Source organism: Aspergillus alliaceus (assembly GCF_009176365.1).
Source record: "Aspergillus alliaceus strain CBS 536.65 unplaced genomic scaffold BDW43scaffold_71, whole genome shotgun sequence".
NCBI classification, from domain to species: domain Eukaryota; kingdom Fungi; phylum Ascomycota; class Eurotiomycetes; order Eurotiales; family Aspergillaceae; genus Aspergillus; species Aspergillus alliaceus.
The window spans coordinates 94,415-111,141 of NW_022474754.1; the positions used below are offsets into that span (position 1 = coordinate 94,415).

The 16,727-nt window shown below is 46.2% G+C and overlaps 5 protein-coding genes across 5 annotated transcripts; 3 read left to right on the top strand and 2 right to left on the bottom strand.

Moving 5' to 3' along the window:
* Positions 1–309: 309 nt before the first annotated feature.
* Positions 310–2,400, bottom strand: BDW43DRAFT_316258 (heterokaryon incompatibility protein-domain-containing protein; the record flags this gene model as incomplete). The annotated part of the gene is made up of 1 exon (XM_032048247.1): positions 310–2,400. The coding sequence occupies one exon, from the start codon at positions 2,398–2,400 to the stop codon at positions 310–312; it is 2,091 nt and encodes a 696-aa protein (XP_031894889.1).
* Positions 2,401–4,996: 2,596 nt separating this feature from the next.
* On the bottom strand, positions 4,997–5,452 carry BDW43DRAFT_292435 (uncharacterized protein). Its single transcript, XM_032043720.1, has one exon. It carries the CDS (start codon positions 5,388–5,390, stop codon positions 5,235–5,237), a length of 156 nt encoding a protein of 51 aa, XP_031894890.1. The 5' UTR covers positions 5,391–5,452; the 3' UTR covers positions 4,997–5,234.
* Positions 5,453–5,837: 385 nt separating this feature from the next.
* On the top strand, positions 5,838–7,620 carry BDW43DRAFT_292436 (glycoside hydrolase family 71 protein). Its single transcript, XM_032043721.1, has 4 exons — positions 5,838–6,078; positions 6,128–6,659; positions 6,712–6,843; positions 6,891–7,620. The coding sequence occupies exons 1-4, from the start codon at positions 5,962–5,964 to the stop codon at positions 7,400–7,402; spliced, it is 1,293 nt and encodes a 430-aa protein (XP_031894891.1). The 5' UTR covers positions 5,838–5,961; the 3' UTR covers positions 7,403–7,620.
* A 1,064-nt stretch (positions 7,621–8,684) lies between these two features.
* BDW43DRAFT_232388 (putative integral membrane protein) lies at positions 8,685–10,557 on the top strand. The gene is made up of 6 exons (XM_032039538.1): positions 8,685–8,914; positions 8,975–9,082; positions 9,144–9,526; positions 9,588–9,652; positions 9,715–10,355; positions 10,528–10,557. The coding sequence occupies exons 1-5, from the start codon at positions 8,765–8,767 to the stop codon at positions 10,092–10,094; spliced, it is 1,086 nt and encodes a 361-aa protein (XP_031894892.1). The 5' UTR covers positions 8,685–8,764; the 3' UTR covers positions 10,095–10,355; positions 10,528–10,557.
* Positions 10,558–12,542: 1,985 nt separating this feature from the next.
* BDW43DRAFT_316260 (uncharacterized protein) lies at positions 12,543–12,893 on the top strand (the record flags this gene model as incomplete). Its single annotated transcript, XM_032048248.1, has 2 exons — positions 12,543–12,619; positions 12,686–12,893. The coding sequence occupies 2 exons, from the start codon at positions 12,543–12,545 to the stop codon at positions 12,891–12,893; spliced, it is 285 nt and encodes a 94-aa protein (XP_031894893.1).
* Positions 12,894–16,727: the final 3,834 nt, after the last annotated feature.

Consider the following 16,727-nt stretch of genomic DNA (forward strand, 5'->3'; position numbering starts at 1 on the left):
TGATGGTGATATTAACGGACTTTAGGACTCGTACTACCCTAGACCCGAGGAAATAACTTGGAATGAGCTAGCTGCTCAATATGAGATGCGGGAAGCCGAAAATATTCCAGAACCCAAGCATCGAATATCCAACAACTGCGTTCCCACCTCTATCATCGCTTCGGATAGCGACGGATATTATATGCTGCAAACCAGCGAGGAGGTAGTATTTGAAGTTAAAGACTAGGTCTTAGATCAGCACCTGAGATAGTCAGGTAATTGTACAACATAACTTCGACCAGGGCTTGTCGATTAGGACCGCTGGACCAGTTAGGAGCGATGCATAACAAATTGTAGGATAAAATCGAACCAGGTCCGTAGGATTGTAGGCCCTTGAACGAGGCCTAAGTCGTTGAACACTCGCTTCTTCGCATGATCTTTTTTGATTATATCGCGAACCGATTCTTTCTCACGGACAGGGCAGGTATTGAAATAGTCTTCCCAACTTCCACGCCACACATGACTCAAATAACCTGGATGATGAAGGAATCGCCAAGGCTGTCGCTCAGGGTTACTGGACCTTTGAGACTCTCCTTTACTGGTAACCGGTGTTCTGGCAACCAGGCTCACGACGATGGAGGATGCTGTGTGCATTGCGGAGCAAGGATTAATGTGAATTTCCAGAAACTCGTCGTTCAAGTCATCCAAACAATAGTAACTGTGACCTTCGTGAGGTATATGGAGGAGCTCTTTCAATTGGTCCCAGCCTTTCCCGGTTTTCAAATCAAGCATTTCTGCTATTGAGAAATGGCGCGATGGCAAGACAAAGACATAACAGTCTAAAGTGCACTTGCTGAACACCCCAGGGTAATTGCGGGGAGCATCCCGTCTACGCAAACGGGGACGGAAATATGGTTCCATATGATAGTCCATAACAAGTAGGAGCGGAACAATCCTAGTGGTTGTATCAACATTAATGATGAACATTCGTCTTCCCTCCTGTATGTTAAAACCAGTTAAATGGCCGCCTACAGAGTCTCCATTTACTTGAATTTCGAAGGTCTTCAGACGCTGCTGTGGTGATCTACAGAGCGGTACAAAATTCTCCACAGGACTGGGAGGATAAGCCCCTTTCAGTGTAATAGTTTCTGGGCTGCGTATGCCTAGTCCAAATGGGAGATGGCAGAAAGGCTCTGACCATGGAGAGGTACGTCGGATAAGGATTTCTCCATAGGATGCTTTTACCGCAAATGATTGAGGTATAAAGATCGGTCGGCACCAGATTGGCCGCAAGTATTCGTCATCCACGACTCGCCCAGGTGAAATTGAGCAAGCTCTAGCGGATATCAATGGCAGTGCTATAGCCTTGTTCTTGGTCTTGTCCCAACTTAGTATACCGTAAACAAGACATTCGTGACTCGGGTCAGCCCAAAGGGGTAGGTGCGCCGTTAGGCCTCTCTGGCCCATAGCGAAGGAAGGTGCTTTAAAGTGATCCATTGGTGTCGTCCACGAACCAAGGTATGTTAGATTGCGAAAATATTTAACGTGTGGGGCCATAATTGGAGCATATGAAACGTCTGATTCAGAAAACCTGCCATTCTGGCATGCAGTGGCGAAATCAAAGTCATCATATCCTGAAAAATACTGGAAGCCCCAGTAAAATAGGGACACATCGTCGTGAGATTTCAGGATCTCCTCCTGTAGTCTCAGAAAGGCTCTATCCCCCTCACCGTATAGCAATGGCATGGACACGTTGAATAAGCCTAGCAGGCAGTATGCCATATCTTCACGCCTGGTTGTTTCCCTTTTTGCCGCCCATGACATCCGTTCGCTCACGCTGACCCGATTCCAGAACCGGTTTCCAGGAGAGTACCCATCAAGAAAATAGCCTGAAATTCCCGTAACTTCCTCAATGAGTCCCGGTATCTTTGATCTTTCCGCTATACGATCCCATGCCGCGTTGAAAAATATAAGCGACTCTGGAGCCAGAAGTTCTTGTAACGTCCAGCCTCGGGTGAACCACCGCGCCTTCCGAAATTCATGACCCTGCTCGCCATTAAGGCCACAATTCTGGACATCAGCAAGATAGGCAAAGCATATGCTTGATGTGGCGTAATAGGAAAACATTGAGCCGATCGCCTCCTGAAGCTCAGCACTGCTTGACTTGTCGATACAGCAAGTATCAACCCATATGTAATTGTAGTCCTCAACTAGCGCCTTCACACAAGCATTTCTTAACTTTTCCCAACCAGTGAGCTTTGACCCTTCCGGCGGTGTGCTAGCTGACCAGATTTTCATATCGTCAAAAGTAATCTCCTCATTCTGCGGGCCCCAAGTGTGGGAGACGATAGCGTAATTGGGGGCATGTCGCTCATCAATGAACCGTTCAAGGCGAATAGTTTCAGCGTTGACGAGCCACATTATGGTAGACCTTGTTTTTTGCTCCACAAGGGTGCTTAGGGTGTTAAACGTTGGGCAGGTTTATTCGATCGTAAAAGACAATATGGCGGCAACTCAGGCGAGATACAGATACGGCTTTGGCTGACAGAGTGTGAACAATTGGTCGGGAAAACAATTGAGCCGCATGTTTGCTTTTTCTAGCACACCCATAGCAACAGGTCACTTAAACTGATGACCCAAAAGAACTGTGCTGGATTTTTCCACCTCCTCTCAGTTCGATTGGTACACTCTCTTTATACATTCTAAACTATCTAGTTCTGTTGTGATCTCAGGGGAAAGATGGGCAGGATGAGGCTGTATCGGCTACACGTACGTAGCCTACTGAGGACCGGATGCCGTTCCGATAGATCTCAATTCTATGGACGACTATATCAACTATCTTGACCGCTTCTTCTCCTCTGTTCTTAGGTAAAGCCTTCAGGGGCTGAAGTTGGTGATCCGGCCAAGCCACTAGGATCACGTGGTCTCGTATAGATTCATAACACATATCAATACTCAATTCTATGGACGAATATATCAACTATCTTGAGCGCTTTTTTTTTTTTTTTTTTCATCTGATGGGTAAAGCCTTCAGGGGCTGAAGAGTTGGTGATCCGGCCAAGCCGCTAGGCGATCACGTGTCTCATATAGATCCATATCAATCATGATCAGCAATTATTCTCCAGTGTCTAAAGAAAATTCGGTTATTGTGATATAGACATATATACGTACAGACGGTGGTGGTGGTGAACTCATACCCTCTCTATGTTGGATCCCAAGATGACGTGACCATATGATACACCATATGAGAAGTAGCAGGTCACCAGAAGCAGCAGGCTACCAGGGGTAGCCTGCTAGGCAGCTGGTGCGCTGAGCAGTAGGAAGGCAGCTACTTTGGCTATAAATAGCCGTACCTGCTCTCATAGTTAGTTTAAAAAAATAATCATCACACTTGTACCTCAATTCAGGGTTACAACTTTGGTGAGAGGTTAGGGTAAATGAAATCATCATCATCATTATGGTCTGTATCATAAGGATCCATAACCCGCTTAGATCCGGAAAAATAAATATTTGAAAAATTTCTCACGCACTCCTGGTGTAGCGATTAGGAAAACCGACCTTGGATAAAAGATAGAATGAACTGTCTCTAATTTACAGAGCGTCATTTCTTCTGCAAGAATATCGTTGGAGTACTCTTCATTATCACTAGAGACCTAACAAGTACGTGTCCTCCTCGCCGTCGCGGGAGACATAAGAACTCAAGGCTACTTTATCCTCAGTGGAAATATAAGGACTTGAGCTTGCCTTGTTTTCGGATACAACATCGGATAAGGCCATGCGAGATAGTACAGGTCAAGAAATAAACAAATAGACGATAAGGCAAAGAGATATTGTGAGACAGGAAAAGCGACCCAAGACAAATGGATGCGTGGTTCCCAGCAGGGTAAGCCTTATCATCAATAAAAGCTCAGGCATGAGGGGGTAGATGATTCACAATGCCCAACACACCTACGTGCCCATAGGAAACATGCCCTGCCATTGAACTAATATATCAGGCGCATCCGACATGGTGATCCAAGTGGGCATCTCGGCTGATTGCCCGAGATATACAAATCTTTTAGGCTAGGGTCGCGGCCGCGGATTATAACTCGAAGCGGCCGATGCAGCGGTTGTGCTGTAGACAATGTTGCCTTTCGTTATACTAATGCAGTTTAGCATTATCCTGAACCGATAGTACTAGACGTTCTGCAGGCCATTGGGCTCTACAAGAGCTGATGGCCATTCGGTAGTACATCGACCCCTATCCCGCCTCAGGCAGTTGGCGAAGCGGTATGGTGGAACTAGTAACTCTTCTTTAGTTCTAGTTGCTTACGATACTGAGCCTGGCAACAGAGTAGCTATACTGGGATAGATGTCACCCCAGTGCCAAACACTGTGGCAGTTGGACCGTCCTCGGGGCTGTGGGAACATATAGCATTTATTGTGAGTTGATCATTGAGGTATATAATGTCTTATCCTGGAAGACTCTTTTATGATAAACTGTTCTTAGATCATCAGACCTGCTACGTACTAATTACGTCGGACAGAGCTCATCAAGTAGGGTATGGCCAAGTTAGGCTTGAGGTCTGGGCTTTGTACTACTGTCAAGATTGATGGTTGATGGGCTTGAATATATATTCTTTCAATATGTTCTAGTGTAATTATAGTATCAGTGGGGGTTATGTAGCAGAATGGATGTGAATACTATACTATCACAAATATATCCCAATTCGAGGGCTGAGATACGATGTATGGTAATCTGTGCATGTGTAGTTCAACCTTTTCATGAAAGCAAAGCCGCAGCGTATGAGACAGGTGGAATTAGCCAACAGCTACTCTAGTCGTTCTGGCATTTGTATCATCTTTAGGACAACATAGCCATACGCCATATCGGCGTTGTAGGTTTCTTGAAAATAATCAATGAGAATGCCAATTTTGGCAAGTTGGCGCATGAAGCCGTTATCAGCCGACAACAACGACGCATTACGGCGATGTCTATTGGCGAGACCAAAAATTAAATGGCCACAGTTGAACATTTCTGATATCTGATACTGTTTTGAGTTTGGCTGCATCCCTTCACAGGACTCCAGCTAGATCAGCCGATTACCTAGCACTGTCGAAATCAATATTGGAAACAGGTAAGTGGCGTCGTATATACTTTTCCGGGAGAGCAGTCGTCTCCAAACCTACGTCTCCGGTGACTAGTGCAATCATGATGGTATTGGCTGTTGCACAGGACATACATGAATATTGTCCTCAATATAATTCGACGCGGCCTATGAGATCTTCCACTTGGGACACGGCACGGGAACACTAGAAAAGAGGTAGGACATGGGAGGACAATATGAGGGGAACAGAGAAAAAAAGAAAAAGTAGAGAAATTCGATCGAACGTTGAGAAATGTGGGGCGGAGTCCAACAGGTGATACGCATCGAACACCCTTTAATTTAGCGTTCGGCAATATGATTAAAATGCCGTTGCTGCGTGACTGTTGACGTCCAACATTGTACGTGCAGATGCAGATCCTCCCCATGCTGGTGTGCGATAGTTAAACTACTCTCGAATGGACACTTTGTTTGCTTCTTGATCGCGTGGTGACATCCAAGTGTTGCATGCGAACAGACGCAGGGTCATGAGGCATTAATCTTCCGTGTAACCAACCCCAACGTGGCGTGGCTGTCGGACATTAAACGCGCAACGGAACAGGGTTGCAGGGGACACAACTGGAGAATAGGAGTCTCTTCCAAGACTCAACTGGTTGCTGCCTATGTCAGGCACGGCACTATGTGTTTGTTGGGTATCAGAAGATGCACCTAAATACCACAAGGGAATGGAACAAGGGTTACACCTGTGAAATGACAGAAGAATGAGGGGATGTATTTTTGTGCCTGTGTTTTGTGGGGTATTCTGGGGTATGGAATAAGATAGAATTCTATATAAGGAAGAGGGTGATTCATCCAGAGTGAATGCATTCAAGCAAATTGGTTTACATTCTGGTAAATCATGACCTGGAAAGCTCTTCTCTTGGTTGTGGCTTGTCTGGCGAGGGTCTGGGGCCTTCCCGCTACAGAGCTAGAAACACGTCAATCCCAAAGCAAATATGTATTTGCTCACTTCATGGTGCGTGCTGTGCGGACTGTCCTCATTGTCCATGGCTAATGTTGTACAGGTCGGCATCGTGGAACACTATCAGCTGTCTGACTGGATCGAAGACATGAAGACAGCTCAAGATATCGGCATCGATGCATTTGCTCTCAACTGCGCAAGCATAGACAAGTACACTCCCACCCAGCTAGCACTAGCATACACAGCGGCCGAGCAGGTCGGCTTCAAAGTCTTTATCTCCTTCGACTTCGCCTATTGGAGTAACGGAGACACAGACAAAATCACTGCTTATATGAAGGAATATGCCGGCCATCCAGCTCAGATGCAGTATAATGGCGGCGCGCTCGTGAGCACATTTGTCGGAGACAGCTTCAACTGGGGCCCTGTCAAGCAAGGCACGCCGCATAAAATTTGGGCAGTGCCGCACCTTCAGGACCCTGCGGGAGTTTCGACTAATCCTAGTCGATCCGTTGATGGTGCGTTCTCTTGGTATGCCTGGCCTACCGATGGAGGGAATAGCATAATCCCAGGTCCAATGACTACGATTTGGGACGATCGGTACATTAAGCAACTTGCTGGGAATACGTATATGGCTCGTTAGCACCCCTTCCCTGTCTTTTTCACCCGAGTGGAGTTAATCAAGCATAGCTGTGTCACCGTGGTTCTCAACCCACTTCAATAGCAAAAACTGGGTCTTTATCTGCGAGGATCTCCCTACCCTTCGATGGGAACAGATGCTCCGACTTCAACCACAGCTGGTTGAGATCGTATCATGGAATGGTAACTCCTCCATCCCCAATTGTTTCTTCTGATCTAACCTAGACTAGATTACGGTGAATCCCACTACATCGGCCCCTACTCCGCCCGTCACAGTGACGATGGCTCTTCCCAATGGGCGGAAGGAATGCCCCACGACGCCTGGCGAGACCTTTACAAACCATACATAAAAGCCTACAAATCGGGCGCCACGTCCCCTACCGTTGACAAAGAGGAAATCGTCTACTGGTATCGTCCGACGCCGAAAAACGCGCCTTGCAATGGAGATCCCCTAGGAAAGCCCAACGGCGTCGACATGCTCCACGACAGTGTGTTTGTAGCGACCATGTTGAAGGAGCCTGCTACTTTGATCGTCACGAGTGGCTCCAACCAGCCCGTTTTCATTAATGTTCCGGCGGGGATTGTCACCTCGAGTGTTCCCATGGGCGTGGGGTCTCAGAAGTTCTGGGTCACTCGTGGCGGCAAGGCAGTTCTTAGTGGGTGGGCGCCCAAGCAGATCAACGATACTTGTAAGTATTGGAATTATAACGTGTATGTTGGGTCTATTACAACTATCGGCTGAGTATCACGGTGAGAGTTCCGGGTTCCATGGTATCGTCTAAATCGAGGATAGTTATATGTACCTAAGTTTAAGATATGAACGGATATATTGGCCCATGTTTGGTGAGCAGGAGGCAGTCAATAATCGAGCCTTTCCTGTGGGATATTAGGAAATTGTGACCAGTGATGCTGAATCATGGGAGCTGCGAGTTAATCACAATATAGCTTCAATCTGCGGGATTAGATTGTACGTACCGCTCATATTAATCTACGAAGGAGAGACAAAAAAGGTTGTAGGATACCTGGCTAGAGGGTTTTGATGATTGAAACAGCTAGCATTCCTCTCAGGCTGAGAAAAGCGTCGGGGCTCTGAGGCCTTCCGTTTGCACTGGCTTGAGCGCGTATCTGAGCAGTCTACCAACTGCGCGGGGTGGCCTTTCTTAGTTTTAAGAGGCAGTAATGGGTGATAAATGGCTATTCTATTATTATTATGTTTTAATATAGAACCCTAATATCCGCGGTATTCAGTCAAAGGAACTTGGACCACAAAACAACATTCTAACCCTAAGCCGTCTTATATTAGCTACATGGACTGAGCTTTTGTTCCTGAGAGGACACGTATACCCGCCACAATAGCATGAATCGATCATTCAGGCGTCGGGCAAACAGCCAGCGTATTAACTAGCAATGGTTTCTGTAACAAGGCCATTGAGCCCCTTGTCTAGAGCGGAGTGAAACAGAGATTTACTATACTATTTGAGATTGGCAGAAGTGTACTGCGAAAGAGTTGTGTGGGAATTAATATATTCATGCCTTTCTTGGATTGGGGTGGTACTCGCTTGGAAGGGAGACAGACTTCTACTCCAAATATCAAACTTCCTGTATGCGTCGATATCATTCCTCATCCCATCATTCAGCGGAACCCTATTTACCGACGAGCCAATCTGACCTAAACACCAAGCTTAATTTGTGGGGCTCGCAAATTGCTATGTAGAGGTGGGGCCGGTCCTCCAACTGGCTGTCGGCATATCGTAGTGGTTCCAATTCCATGGATCATGCGACATCAATGTAACGTTTTCGTGGAACGGACACCCATGTACTCTCTTCCGACGGGGCTTGCCGTTGAAGGGATCTTCACGCCTGGACTGCAGACTTTTCAACAACAGCGACTATGGCTACATATCACTTGCTAGAATGCGCAGCACATACCCATCCCTCCTTTGATATAACCTACGACTAGCTTTGCCCCACTACCTGGTATGGGTGCCATTTCCTCGCCTAGCACATGTACTGACCCGACTGCGGCAGAGTTGCGATCACTCTAAGGATATTATTGTAATCAACCTTTGTGCGGAATTTGGTCGGCTGGTGTGGCCATTCTACAATGACATTGGAGGGTCGTGGAAAGTCGATCTTCGTGGTCGCCACAGTATCCCTTTGTGTTTCACTGACGGCGACAGCCTTACGGTGCTTCGTGCGGTTAAGGCTCGTCAAAACTGTTGGGTGGGATGACATATTGATGGTGTTCGCAATGGTAAGTAGCATAGCTTCTCTGCGAAACGTAGCATACAAGAGATGATTTTCGACTGAACAGGCCCTGAACATCTGGTTCGCAACGTGCGGTATCGCTGGATCACTGGCGGGATTCGGCAGAAAGTTTAAAGACTTTGATCGGCCTCAGGATATTCAAACAGCCTTATTAGTATGTCTTGTGATGCGACCTAAAATACAAGGAATACTCCTCACCTCTAGTTCCGGACCAGTGGTGGTGGCTCGGCCAGTCGGCGTACATTTGGGTAGTCACGATTGCGAGGCTGTCCATTGCAATGCTGCTTCTTCGAATTACTTCTCGACGGCGTGACTCTATAGTCACGTATGTGGTAATGGCTCTGACCGTAGCTGTTGGAGTCCCCTTCTGGTTTGTCTTGATGCTCCAATGCCATCCGGTGCAAGAGTTCTGGCAACGCACGGGCGATGGTCATTGCATTAATACCACTTATATCATCGATGTCACCTACCTTTACAGTGCAACAGCCTGTCTGTGCGATTTTACTCTCGGGCTCTACCCTATATACCTTCTCAGAGATCTGCAACTGAGCTGGCGGTCGAAATGGGCCTTAACGGGAATTCTTGGCTTGGGATGCGTGTAGGCTCATGAGTGGCATTGGTTCCCTATGCCGCATTTCTCGTGCTAACTGCTTGTATAGTGCAAGTGCAGCTGTTGTGGTCCGCATCCCCTTTCTTCAGGACTATAAGCGTGCCGATTTCCTCTGTACGTTATTCAAAACGAACCATGACGGTATTCCGAGAGCATAAAGATTGACCCAGCTGCAGATACTACAAGCGGTATTGCTATCTCATCAAATGTTGAAGCTGGCCTAGGTATCACCGCTGGAAGCCTGGTAACGCTCCGTCCACTTTGCCGTTGGTTCCGTCACATAAGCCATACTGGCTGTCAGGCTGTGAGGAAGTCGACAGGCAGCTTCCGTATGTCTAGAAGCAATGGAACTCAGAGTTCCCACACCAAACTAAATGCAAGCTCCCCTCGACACGGGCAACCAGATATTGAATGTGGGGGCCCACATACCCTCTCTACTATAGTCACGAGCCAAAACTCTCGAAATGCGATCCGGGACAACGGGAGTCATGGAGAAGACCATATATTTCAGGCCACCATCGATGTGCAGCAAACCTTTGGTACGCCAGATGTATGATGTTATAGTCGTCCTAGTAATGTACCAAGTCAGCTGTATAAGGTAATTTGTTCTTTTAAGCTTGCGTGGTTAAAATTCACGTACAGCTCTTCCATAGCTCTTGCTTGGACGCTACAACGAACGAAAGCGAAGAGGACGAAAGCTGGTCAGAACGCGAACATGCTTTCCTGAGACGAGTAAAGAAAGTGAGGGGCTCAGGCTGCTACATTATCCTGATCAGTCTTAACTCGTTCCGCTCACTAGCTTTGTATGATTTCTCAGGTAAGACGTGCAGTAGAACAGCTATATTTCCCATATTGAGAAACCCTTGTTCTGAGACATCCGCAATGTGGTACCCTTATAAGGAAGCCTTTAGGAAGAGTAGTTTGTTTTCTCGCACCAAAATATAAAACTAACAGGTACTGGGAATTTTCCCTGCTAACCTCATATCTAGATACATAGTACGTATGTAGCTAGCTATGCGAAGTCGTATGATCATTGTACAATGCCTCCTGTTCGACAAACAAAAATCAGACAGCAGTGTGTGCCACTGTGGTGCCTTCTCCCTTCTTCCTGCAACACGGGTCATCTGTTCTTGCTCTTCACTTACCACCACTACACGCCTCCTCGCCAGTCGGGCTGTCGGTGTCAAGACTTATTTGTACTTCAGGTACGTGTGTTTACCTAATGTGATACTACCGCAACCACTACCCTCCAGAATTACGTCCATCACCGCTACCTCCGCTCACATATCAAGATTGTGTGGAACGCCCGAAGTACTGCTGCTACTGATTCTCCCGATAACCTTATGGCATTGCTATAGCACACATAGCCCGCTGGCTCAAGATTCTTATTAGACTCAAATTGACCCGGCGTAAGGAACGAGGTCGCACGAATGGCTTTGCGTATTAATGGTGATGTATATACTTCAATGATGCGACCTGTTGACGGTACCCTGCATCTGACTGGTGTCCTTCTACTGACTGAGTCTGTCGAGCAAGCATGGCATGAAATTATCGACAACTTATCAGATGACAGAAGACCAGGGAGCAGAGACATTACATTCTCTTCCATGAGCCCATGAGCCCGTGGCCAGGAACGAGGTAAGCTAGAATTATACAATCGGCCATAGAGGTAGATCGTTCCCTTACTAAAATCGCACTAAGACGGGCCGCTCTATCAAATCTAGTTCCAGTGCCTCACGTTTCCGCAAACGACAAGAACTACAGGGATTCATACGGTCGCATTATATAGAACAAACTAGGATGGTTATGAGTAACACGTTATCACTTTCATGTATCTCATCTCAACACATAGTAATGACCGATGGTATAAATTGATTTGCTTCCTGGGCATGACAGCCGAAGCATGAGCAGGAAGGGCAGTGCCCTGTTCGATCCTGGTTCGGAGCACGGTACGACGATCATGACTTAGTGGAGCTGGAAAATAAGAATATCATCTACAGTAATACTGAATGCTACTAGTGTTCCTATGAATCTATCCTCTCAAAAAGCAATGTCTATTTGGTGTCCATGGTTTTCAAACCCGCCCCGTCGAGGCACTTCACATAAAAGAACCCCTCTGGCGCTGGACGGTTGTCAAAAACCTTACCCACCCTTCAATGCCCAGTGCGATATAAGAACCTTGACCCACTGGACCTGTGCAGGAAATGGTTGGTCGAACCGGCCAGGTTTAGCACAATACTAGATAAGCAACCGTGGGACTCCATCATGGTCCAGGATTCGACTGCCTAAGTAAGGCTTAGAGACCAGGAAAGTTCAGCCCGGCACTCTGTAGATTAATTAGCTAGCCACCCAACTAAGATTTGCACCCATTGATTTTATGGTATCAAAACTAAAATTCGTTACGTGCCGTATCCCATGGGTCCGGTATCGCTAGAGGCCATTGGGCTTTTGCCCAACTATTTAGATTACATGTAGGTGCACCCGTCTACGTGCAGCACGTTTTGAGAATGAGTACTGCGATTGCATGGTGCTCAAATCGTGTTTGAACCATGTTTGAAGAGGTATCCACAAATTAACTACTCCGTAATACGAACATTAAGCTTTGGTGTGATGTCTTAGACTGGACGGAAACATTTTTCCGCCTCGAGTTGCGAGAGCAGCAAGTGGAGGAGAACTACCTCCAACGCTGCCTCTGATTTGGCGAATGGGGTCAGAGTTGGTTTGATTTTTGCCCCAGCCACCATGGAAGGGCTACTCCGATCTGGCCCTTCGAATATCCATGGCAAGCCAGCGTTCTTTTTGGGAAAGTTAACTGGGCGGCGTAATCATATAGTGCCCTCCCCGCCAACGCCCCAGCCCACTCTGTCCGTTCGATTTGATAATACCTGGTGTCGCAAGTCGGTCCGTTCTATTGACGTTTTCTTCTTATTCTTAATGGGCTCCCCAGGCCACCGGCGCTAGTATGCAAGTGACACCCAGGGAAGACGGGGATGAACCAGCAGCAATGAACAGTCGTACCGTGGCACAGCATGTCTCGCCGGCCGCGGACCAAGACCGGCGAAGGCTACAGTTAATAACAGCGTACGTTTCGCACAGTCTAGAGGTAGTGCATCCTGGCTTCTAACTCCTTCTAATCCCCCCTTGCAGCCAGCGGGCCTACTGTGAGCGACAGCAGGAACGACTTCTCAAGCTTAGGCGCAAGATTGGCGACCTTGAAGAAATAAATACAACTCTCCACGCGCACAATGAGCAACTGCAGCTGGTGATTGCAGAACTGGCAGTAGAGAATAGTACCGTCTTTGCGACGTCCTTGAGAAAAAACATCTCGACTACGGAAAAGCGCTGCATTGGATGATGACTGATTTACATACCGCTACGCCCGTTAAAAACTTCAGATTCGATACTAAGGGTTGGAACATGGGGACCATCCACGTCATGAGACAGTAAGAGTGAGGCGGGTGAGAAGCTCTTAGATAAAGCCGCTGCGTGGGACATGATTCAAAACGATAAACTATTTAAAGCGGGATTCGTAGATATCAGTGCAGTTCGGTGAAAGTTAGAAGGGCTTGGCTCAGTGCACCGGTCAGGGTATTACATTTGAAGAAAACCGAATACGCTTGCGCTATCGAGGAGAGTATCGCCACCGACCCATAGTCGCGACGATCTGCTTCATGTACTCCTTCCAATGCATGTGTAATACTGGGACTTGGACTCAATTTCAAAACAAGACTGTTGCCAGGAGTATCAGGGGGAATGTGAACGGTGAACCATGGGCAAGAAAGGAGAAAGTCGATTGAATAGTCCTTCTCGGGGTAAGACATAATATGCAGATGCCATATAATGGAACATGGTGAGTTCATATGTCCTTCTAACCAAGTAGTCTCTCAAATATTTCCGGAATAGTGTTTGTATATACTGTAAATTTTATTTAAACAACTAAACCCAGTCAGAACTGCAGGAATAACATACAGTTGGACCATCTGTTATTTTACCCTTGTAGGGTTCGATCCAAATTACTATTTGACATACCAAGGGAACAGATTGATATAATCCTAGTCTTGGTCATATCTTCAATATACATATATATATGTAGTTTATATGGGGTACCCTCCCAATATGAGCTCTATCGTTGGGCTCTATTAAACTGTTCGACTTTACTGGATATTCTGATTTTCACAAAATATAATTCTCGCAGTTTCGCCAGTGAGTAATGCAACCGATAGAAGCTCTTTTTCAAGGCGATGCTATGGAAAAGGTGAAGAATGTACGAAAAACGAAATCTCTCTGCCCACGCCTACAGCCAATATTGTTAAGGGGTAAGCGCTTAGCGCCTCCCGTTTGCTGACCACACTGTCAACTTATCCCTCGGGTTTAAATGTTCAATGAGTTGCGCAGGAGGGCGGTGGAAAGCTTCTATTCTCTATGGGAAACCATAGTAGATTCGTAGAAAGGCAAGAATAGGCATCTCCTTCGGCAAGCTTTGCAGGGCCTGTATTTAATTTGGCATTGACTGCAATATATCTCTTTAAGAGGAAAATATGACAGTTTTTCAATGCAGCGATTTAATTCTCTGCACCTGTATTAGTAGCTATTTTGACTTGCCCATAACTCCACCATCCACCTATCATGCTAATCTTTGGCTAGTTCATAGTGGTGACAGGGTAGTGGGGCCAATATACTGTTGCAGAGTAATTCAAGATGCCGTTTACGAACGCATCTTCAGTAAAACACACTTGAGTGGTGTATGGAGAGCAATAGTAGTTCAAAGATGGGCAAATGGATACTGGGTGCGTAATGCCGTCTGCCAGCTGTGGATGGTTGTACATAGGTTGTAAAGTTGTTTCAGGCACATCAACTATACCAGGGGCTGTAGAAGGGCAAGTCTGGCTGCTGTCCATGCTGGTTCCTGCTGGTGTAGATAACGGTCCTTCGGGAAATAAGAGACAGCCAGTCCGATTCTGTGGATTGTAATTTTGTTGGCCCTGTGTGTGTGTCGGACAAGACTCACAGCCATCCAGGGAATTGTCCTTTCGTGTCGAGGTCGTGGCAGATGAGGCGCTCGGTGAACTGACCAGTTCCGTGGCTTCTTGATTTTGAATATCTTCTGTAGGCTCTAACGCGTATGTTAGTCTGTAACACTTACATATGATATAAAAGCTATCGTGCAATCATACCCCCTTGAGTACATCCATGGTGACGACGATTCTTGAACCGAGCCCGACGGGATGGTTTGGTGACGCGCCATTTATTCAGCTTGCTCCGCAATTGGCACTCACTAGAATGTATCCTTAATATAACATTCGACTTTAGGAGTTTCTATACCCCTCACCTTGGGCGAAAACCATCATCAGCTATATATTTGATGACTTGTTTCAGAGGCCATTCTTCATCCCGATATAGACTTACTATCTGAGACTTCTTAGCCTCCCAGATTATTCGGTTTATTCTGCTTTTCATCTCTAAATTCCAGCCGCCGCGACGTAATTTATCGTGGAATGTTTGGAGTTTAGTTGTAGGACGAATAATAGATAACGGTTGAGTGGCAATAAAGTATATGTAAGATGTTGACGGCCAAAACGCAGAGAAGAATCCTCAAACAACTAGGCTGTAGTTCAGTGGAGACATGTAACAGTTAATATCATAAAAGTCGTAATAGAGTAGAAGTTTCTCCAACGATACCATCAAATAGTAGTGGAGTCAAAGCTTCTCCAATGTCCCTATACCATGGTGAATGTCTCATATCTGCGAATCTGACGTCCTCTTTCGGGGTAATCTAGATGACTCCCTGTGGAATCGATCGCCAAGTGTAGATCTTCACACGGTGTATGCGATAAGAAAGAAGAATCTCCTATGCTTCCCTGTCGATCAGTGTGTTCCAGAAATACTATTCCGTCTACGTTACTGATTGTAGTAACTGGACCTTCCACTAGCTAGAGGCTTAGCCATGATTTGATACTCTGTGAGGCGCTACGTAGATTCTATTAGTCAAAGAAAATATAAGCGTACAGTACGATATATGGTATTCATGAAAAGGGGTCTCCAGGGTGAACTTGTAAAGAATAACAGATTTCGAAGACGTCTTTGCCAGGTTGATCATCGTCCTACGAAACTGCCGAGGCCAGGTTTTACTAGCATCTCTTAGATCGCGGGTCTGCCCAGGTTGAACGAGCGTCTCCAACCCTGCAAGCAATCAGGATATACATTATCCTAGGTATTTTGGGAGAATCATACAAGGAAAGCCACAGGCTTTCTTCATCATATCCCAGTAAGAACCTGTGACAGCTGGGTAGGTACTCCATTCACGAGATATACATATACGCACAAAAGTAGGAATGCAGCTGTACTGTGTCCTGCCATACTCGGTATAGCTGATCTGCAGAAAATGATGAAAATTGGAATCACTATTTAAGGAGTTAACACTAGTTTCTTGGAGACAGGGCTTAGCTCATCAATTTGACGAATTATATATGCTAATTGGGTTAGCAGTCATTTTCGATCTATATGATTAGAGATGGGGGAGAGTAAAGTCACTGGGGTATGCTCTGACAAAAAGATGGATAGTAGGGGCCAGCAAAATCTTGCAGATTACAAGGGACAGTCAGGAAAGTCACGAACCATCCTTAAACCGCTCTATGCCGTCCGTTTATCACTTAGATCATGTGATCATTTTCGGCTCCGCGGTCTACTGGATGTTGCAGATTTCTCTGCATTAGGTAAAAATAAATCTGGATGTTGGAGGATTTCAAATATAATTAGTTCGTAATCATTGGTCCCATAAAGATCACATTTCCCTGGTTCATTCTCCGGTTGTAGAACTTTATCCTAGAACAAGTGTCATAGGAAAACCAAATTGAGGGATTTACCATCATTTTATAATATTTTTCATTATTAAATTTCTGCGATAGACAAACATACTCCGCGTAGTGTACAAAACGAAATCTACGCAGCCCTAGGGCAGGACTGTGAAAAAGGGGGTTGTTCAGCTTAGTAGAATTCTGCAACAAGCTACTTACAAAAGACCAGTGGACCTCTATCATGACCCAGTGTCCGAATTTGATCACGAGCCCCAGCGACGATGAACAGCAGCATCGGGGAAGATTTGTGCAGGGTTCTAGATCCATATTAAACTCTTGTCCGCCACCAAGGCTTGCCTCATAGTGGTCAGCGATGGCGTTGTCTTTGTACCGCC

Coding starts and splice junctions, on each gene's coding strand:
- BDW43DRAFT_292435 (XM_032043720.1), bottom strand. CDS start 5,390: ATGCGTATCACCTGTTGGACTCCGCCCCACATTTCTCAACGTTCGATC.
- BDW43DRAFT_292436 (XM_032043721.1), top strand. CDS start 5,962: ATGACCTGGAAAGCTCTTCTCTTGGTTGTGGCTTGTCTGGCGAGGGTC. Junction 6,079..6,127: donor ATGTATTTGCTCACTTCATG/GTGCGTGCTGTG, acceptor AATGTTGTACAG/GTCGGCATCGTGGAACACTA. Junction 6,844..6,890: donor TGAGATCGTATCATGGAATG/GTAACTCCTCCA, acceptor AACCTAGACTAG/ATTACGGTGAATCCCACTAC.
- BDW43DRAFT_232388 (XM_032039538.1), top strand. CDS start 8,765: ATGACATTGGAGGGTCGTGGAAAGTCGATCTTCGTGGTCGCCACAGTA. Junction 8,915..8,974: donor TATTGATGGTGTTCGCAATG/GTAAGTAGCATA, acceptor TCGACTGAACAG/GCCCTGAACATCTGGTTCGC. Junction 9,653..9,714: donor TAAGCGTGCCGATTTCCTCT/GTACGTTATTCA, acceptor ACCCAGCTGCAG/ATACTACAAGCGGTATTGCT.